The sequence below is a fragment of the Larimichthys crocea genome, chromosome I (assembly GCF_000972845.2).
Source record: "Larimichthys crocea isolate SSNF chromosome I, L_crocea_2.0, whole genome shotgun sequence".
Lineage (NCBI taxonomy): Eukaryota > Metazoa > Chordata > Actinopteri > Sciaenidae > Larimichthys > Larimichthys crocea.
The window spans coordinates 29,763,750-29,769,980 of record NC_040011.1 but is presented as its reverse complement, the minus strand read 5'-3'; the positions used below and the strand labels follow the sequence as shown (position 1 = coordinate 29,769,980).

At 39.5% G+C, this 6,231-nt stretch overlaps 1 protein-coding gene across 2 annotated transcripts; it reads right to left on the bottom strand.

The window, feature by feature from the left end:
- Positions 1-2,226: 2,226 nt before the first annotated feature.
- On the bottom strand, positions 2,227-5,379 carry LOC109138258 (paired box protein Pax-5-like). 2 transcript variants are annotated; one of them, XM_027285728.1, is made up of 7 exons: positions 5,036-5,379; positions 4,702-4,867; positions 4,116-4,313; positions 3,996-4,036; positions 3,802-3,909; positions 2,498-2,602; positions 2,227-2,381 (listed from the first exon to the last, which is right to left on the bottom strand). In XM_027285728.1, exons 1-7 carry the CDS (start codon positions 5,076-5,078, stop codon positions 2,359-2,361), a joined length of 684 nt encoding a protein of 227 aa, XP_027141529.1. In that variant the 5' UTR covers positions 5,079-5,379; the 3' UTR covers positions 2,227-2,358. The 2 variants fall into 2 exon arrangements, with proteins under 2 accessions (XP_027141529.1, XP_027141522.1); XM_027285721.1 differs by having other exon boundaries at positions 2,465-2,602; positions 5,036-5,377.
- Between the last annotated feature and the right edge of the window lie 852 nt (positions 5,380-6,231).

The following is a 6,231-nucleotide window of genomic DNA, read 5'->3' as shown; positions in this document are numbered from 1 at the left end:
GCAGGTACAGCAGCCTGCAATTATAGTTTCCATTTCCTGGTACATAGAGGATAAACCTGCTCAGTCATTTCTGCACGGTTCACAGCAGAAAACATGTCCCAGTCTGCTGTCCGAACGACCCGTGGTGCTCCAATGATACCGATGATGATGATCTTTGTAAGTAAATACATTTTTTAAAATGTATGTACCACCTTTTTGAGGCATCACATGAACAGAAAGAGATTGGTCTACAGCTCATTTAAAGCAACCAAAGAGAGTTTGTTGACCTGACTCCCAGTGGGAGAGAGGAGAGAGTCCCAGGACTGAACAGTCTCCCCCATATATCTAGATATCTAGGTAGGTTAGGTTAGGATAAGAAGGATTTTGAATACTGCATGGAAACCAGTTATCCACAGGGTCCTTTATTCAGCAGCTGTGATAAGTTCAAAGACACCGTCGTCGTCTCCATGTGCAGGAGTGTGTGCAGGCAGCAGAGGGCAATGCTTCTCACGTGTTTCACAGGTAAGATGAAGCAAAAGCAACTGGTGGGTCAGTGCAAACTCAATGCTCCATTATTCCTTAACTCTGTTTTCTCCTTCAAACTGGAATAAAACACATCAAATCTATGTATGTATAAGTATAAGACACAAACACATAATACAATACTGGATTTATAGTGTGTCTTTGATTGATTTAAAAAAATTATTCTCGACAAAAACATTTGACAGCTTTTTAATGTAACTTTTGTGTCCTCTTCCTGCAACAGTGTTCTACAAATACCTGTGTGGAGGAATGACTCAGCACATATTTGCATAGTAATGAATTACCTTGGAGTCCACACCCTGTGCATTATTGCCTTTAATGGCATCGTCACCCTTAAAAGAATAATTTATTTAGCTTTACATTAAATATCTTATGTAGCCATTAAATGAATAATACTCTCGCTAATGTAAGAACTTGAAATGCTCTTGACTGCCTGTGCATATACATAATTTAAATTATTTATAAACAACATCTTGACATCATGATTATTTCAGCAGGCTGCATTGCACAGAACACAGCAGAAAACCTGGGTTAGTATAAGAAAGAGAAGGAGAAGATTAATTCAAGCTCCCATGGGTCACTGTTTTAGACATCTATAGGCCTGGCCAGGTTATATCACAGAGCACAGCCTGAGGTATTTGTTCAGGTCCTTGTTGGGTTTTGTTGTCCGGACCAAAAATAAGAGCTCCCTTTTGGGATGTCTGACTTTGTCACTATTCTCTTAGCAACAGCTTGTCTCATAATGTTCACCGGAGAGTTGGCTGCACAAAAATACAGTCTAAAAACAACTCATTAGTGGGAGATTGCCGGAGGGTGAGCAGCCAGTTCAGTGTTGTGTTTTGTGAAGTTAAATATCTTGTCTTAGCAAGTTGCAGCCTGAAAGTGACAGCTCTGTGCAAACTTGCTGACAGTGTTACTTATAACCAAAGTACTGACAGCTACTGCCCCCTGTTGATGCAAACTGCTAGATTTGTTGACTAATTACATTAATAATGGCTCTGTTATATTTACAATCATAAATGTAAAATGAAATAAAACAAATAAAAAAACAGTAGTAACCTTTTCAAACTAGGAACCAAAGGGTAGATGGTGTTTTATGTTGCACCAACTATAATACCCTCTGTGAAAAATGTGTGATTTTGACCAGCGGAGGTCAGATTTATTTGACTTGACATTGATGTTTAAAGTTGTTGGACTGTATTTTGCTCAGACCTTTGAATTACAAATGTATGAACACACACACACAATAGTAATTTCTATAACAAAGAGTTCCCAACTGTCTCCCATTTAAGTAGCTGTAAATATATAATGTGTGTGTGCCTGCTCTTGTAATTTGCCACCAAGTGTCTGCTCTCTAGATGCCTCCTATCGACTTGATGCCACACTGCTGGCCACACATTTCTTTCTCAGTGGTGTTCTCTGACCCTGCCGGTCCCTCTGGCATCTCCCATCTCCTCCTTTAATCCCTCATGCTGGAGGGGAGGAGAGGGAAACGCACACTAAGGAGAGAAAACAGTCACTGTTTTCCATCACGGGGCCCCTAATGATGCTTCCCCTCAACCACTGACTGAGGAGAAAATGACCACAGGGGTGACAGGGATGGGAGATAATATGTTCGACTGATGAAGCTCTTTTAAGTCTCTAAACAACTCTTTGACTCCAAATTATGTAAATAAAACACAAAAGGTCATGTGTTCTTTCAGTTTTATTTCAACATGTTTGTAAATGATGTAAGCCGGGTTGTAATAATTATAGTTTCAGTCAAGTAACCTGTAAAATCTTCTTGTTTTGCCGCTGAGGGGATGATCTTTCTTCTGAGGGCTTTTGTAGCCCTGTTTAGCTGTAATGACACGGGGGCCCTAAACAAGAGAACAGATGAGAGAAACACATTAAAGCTGAACCCATTTTAAATGTAAGTGATCATATTTTGATGTGGGCTGACCTAAGAGGTCTGGATTATCATGAGCTGGCAAACCAGGGTGAAAGGTGAGGCTGGAGAAAGAGGCGAGGCAGGGTTCAGACCATCCCCAGGTGTCATTACAGGAACATGTCTGGTCTTGGTAGCAGGAGACATCCCCTCCTGGAAAACAAAACAGCTTCTGTCGCAGGTTCTCTTTTATATCTCCTCCTACCTTCATCCCACTGTTGCAATCGTCACTTGTTCTAATTAGCCGAAATGACAAAATGCATGCATGTGTGTGTCTCCAGCTGTACGTGTGCATATGCAATCTCCTATTCTAATGGTTGCAGTGATGGAGGAGTGGAGGTGTAAGCGGGACTGTAATGAGAGGCTGAGGTGAGGGGGAGGCAGGGAGGAGCAGAGAGCCTGCTGGCTGAGAGGACAGAAGCCTGGGGCGGTGAGATGGACCTCCGGCTGCAGAGGTTGTTTCAGCCAGAGTAATATTAACACAGGACCACCGGCTTTACTCATTAGTCTTACTGTGTGGTCTGGTACCACAGAGAATCCAATGCAATCTGTGTGTCTGCTCTGCATACACACCCATCTACACAATATGCTTCATGTTGTGTGAAGTCAGTTGTCAGAGGAGAAAGATCTTTTTTTTATTTTTGCAACAATTTAAGCGGCTTGTTTCAGAAATACTCTTGCATCATTGTCATTTTCTTGATTTGAGTTAGGCTTTAGAAAATTCTTGATAACAATGAAACATAAAAGTGGATGTAGAATCACTAAAGTGACTCATAGATTTTCTGAAATACAGAAAACAGAAAATCCAATAATAACACTGAATGACTATATATAAAAAAAATATTTTTTTAATTGAAGGAACAAACATCACAGCTAACCTGTGAAAACACTACTATGTGACTTCCATGTGATTTCCATTTGCCTCTACATGTCCGCTCAAGAGATTTTTTACAACAGTTGTGTCCAACATGATAATTTAACTTGCTAACATGAATTATATATGTGTCGTGAGAAAAGTGACAAAATATTTTGTCTGTATATAGATTAAATCTGCCTGTTTTTTGAGCGTGACGTTGAAGGACACTTAAGCGTACAACAAAAATGGAGGAGCTTCTAACAAAACAAATCGTGGACAATGCAAATCTATTCGCGTCTTGTATCATTCACTATTACTACACAATAAAGAGAGTATATTGATCTGAGATTTCCCAAATACAGTACACTATGTAGAAGTGCTGTAAAGTTTTGATAGTTGGCAAATATAACAGAAATTGTGACTGTATTTAAGTTGATGTAAAAGTTCGCTAAAAGAAATTCAGCCTCTCAAGCATGAACAAATATTGAACACACACCTTCCTCATGTTTGCTGCTGCATTTCCTGATTCCCAGAATGCCGCTGATGGAGTAGGTGGACTCGGAGCAGTAACTTGTCTCCATGGTGACAGATGATGCTGATGACACTGCAATCGAGACAGAGGTCAGTGTGAGGAAACATCAACCAAAGACAGACTGATCAAAAGAGAGTAGAGGGGACCAACAAACTTACCAACTTCACAAGACTCTGATTGGACTTTGTTTCTAATGATCCTGCAAAGACAGAGGGAACTCACTCAACGCTAATTTTAGCAATTTTCAAGCACACACACACTTACAAGGTCATCTATACCTGTTGATGGAGCTGATGCTGGGCACGCTGTCGTGGTCACACACTCGCTCCAGCAGCAGCCTGTCTCGGATCTCCCAGGCGAACATGGTGGGGTTGGTGTGTTTCAGATGCAGGATTGTTTGCACAACTCTGGGAGTGGCCACTTTGGGCTTAGAGCCTCCAATCACTCCTGGTCTGATGCTTCCTGTCTCATTGTACCTGAAATCACAATATAGATATTTATATGGATGAATAAATATGATACATGCATAAGAAAATCACGTGTTTAAAAATCAAGCCAACATGGTCTTCAGATTAATTTAAATTAACTTCTGAATAATAACATCAGCCTATGAAAACTATTTGACTGCATGAAAATAACGCAGTTTATGCATGTACATAAGTTTTCAGATGCCCTATGAACATTTTAGGTTTAAGGTAGTTTACATGAGTGAAACCTGCAGCACTTACCTGCGTTAAAATACCGATAAAGGTTATTATGTTACAGCAACAGCATTGTTAAAATGTGCACAAGTCATGCAAAATCTGCTTCATTAGGGATATCCATCTGTCTATCAATTCATAAATCAACAAATAGTGACCTTACCTGGCCAGTATTTTGCTGACACAGCCGTGACTCACGCGTAGCCTGCGGGAGATCTCACAGGGACGCACGCCCCGCTGAGCAAACTCCACGATGCGTTGTCTCACCACGTGCGGTAACGGGCGCCCGTTAATGAAGACACCGCCGAGCTGGTTCACCCCGCCGTGCCCTGAGCACCGGAGCGGATCAAAGAGATGAAACCGGTGAAAGGGCGTAGGTACATAGCGGCATTAAAGATGATGAAGGTGATTTTGTGCAAGGACAGAAGGGGTATAACTTACTGTGCGTGCAGGTGGCACCTCATAACTTGAATCCATAAAGAGACATCTTTACTTACTGTGCGTAACGGTGAGTGGCACCTGTCCAAAGCGCACGTCCATCACACAATGTTCACTTTAAAAAAAAGTCTCAAACTTCTAGATGTTAGTTGGAACAAAGTTGGATATGAAGGACGAACATTTCTAACTGATTTAAAAAGTGTTTAAGAGAGCACTGTTCAGTTTTGTCCGGTGCGTTTTTGTTTTGCGGTGAGCACTGACAGCAGTCTGCCTCCAGCATTTCAGCAGGTGGACAGATGCACGAGCCTGGATTGGACGCACGCGCACTGTTGCACGCGCTCCATCCTCTCTTTGCAGTTTGTGGTAATATGATGTGATTGTTATTATTTTTAGAAAAACAAAAGTTTCTGTATACGCACCCCACAGATACCACAAGTCTAAAAAGAATACATTAAGTGGACTTTTCTGTTCAAGACCACTAAGAAATGTTCTTTCAAACTCTTCCTCCAAAATGAATCAAAATCTGGTGGAGACATAACTTACTACATCTGCTTATTTTTGTTGGACAATATTCAAATTTATTTAGGCCTATATTTAGTCCAAAAATACTGTCTATACTGTACATATGTATATATAGTCTTCTATTAGTGTTTTTTTGTAACATTGTCTAATTTAAAATACTTTATTCTATATAATTTTCCCTTTAGATGATGTGTTTTACTGTTTACAATAAAACACAGTAATACTTTAATTAATCAATACTACTTTATGGCACATTTTACGTTTTTTACTGCCATGCTTTGGCAGTTTTTTTTTTTTGTTTGTTTTTTTTACCACAAAAGTCAGTTTTTACAGTGTAAATTGCTGTAATTATTTATATCTGCAAACTGGACTATTGCTGCCAAGCTGTATATATCATATATCTTATTTATATATGCACTGTTTTTATTTTTTATTTTTTTTATTTTTTATAATATCACACAATACTGCTTTGCACTTCTGGTTAAATGCTGAACTGCATTTCGTTTTCTTATTACTTTTGTGAAATGACAATAAAGTTGAATCTATTATAATATAATATAATATAATATATTTTTTAGTTTAATAATGTAACTTTATCGGGCACAGTTATAGTTACTGATTCCTTGTTGCAAGCAAGCCGTTGCTATGGGAACATGAGTTACCCTGAGTTACTTGCCATCTGTCACACGAACATTACAACTACAAATAAACTCAGGCCGAGAGATTTATACTG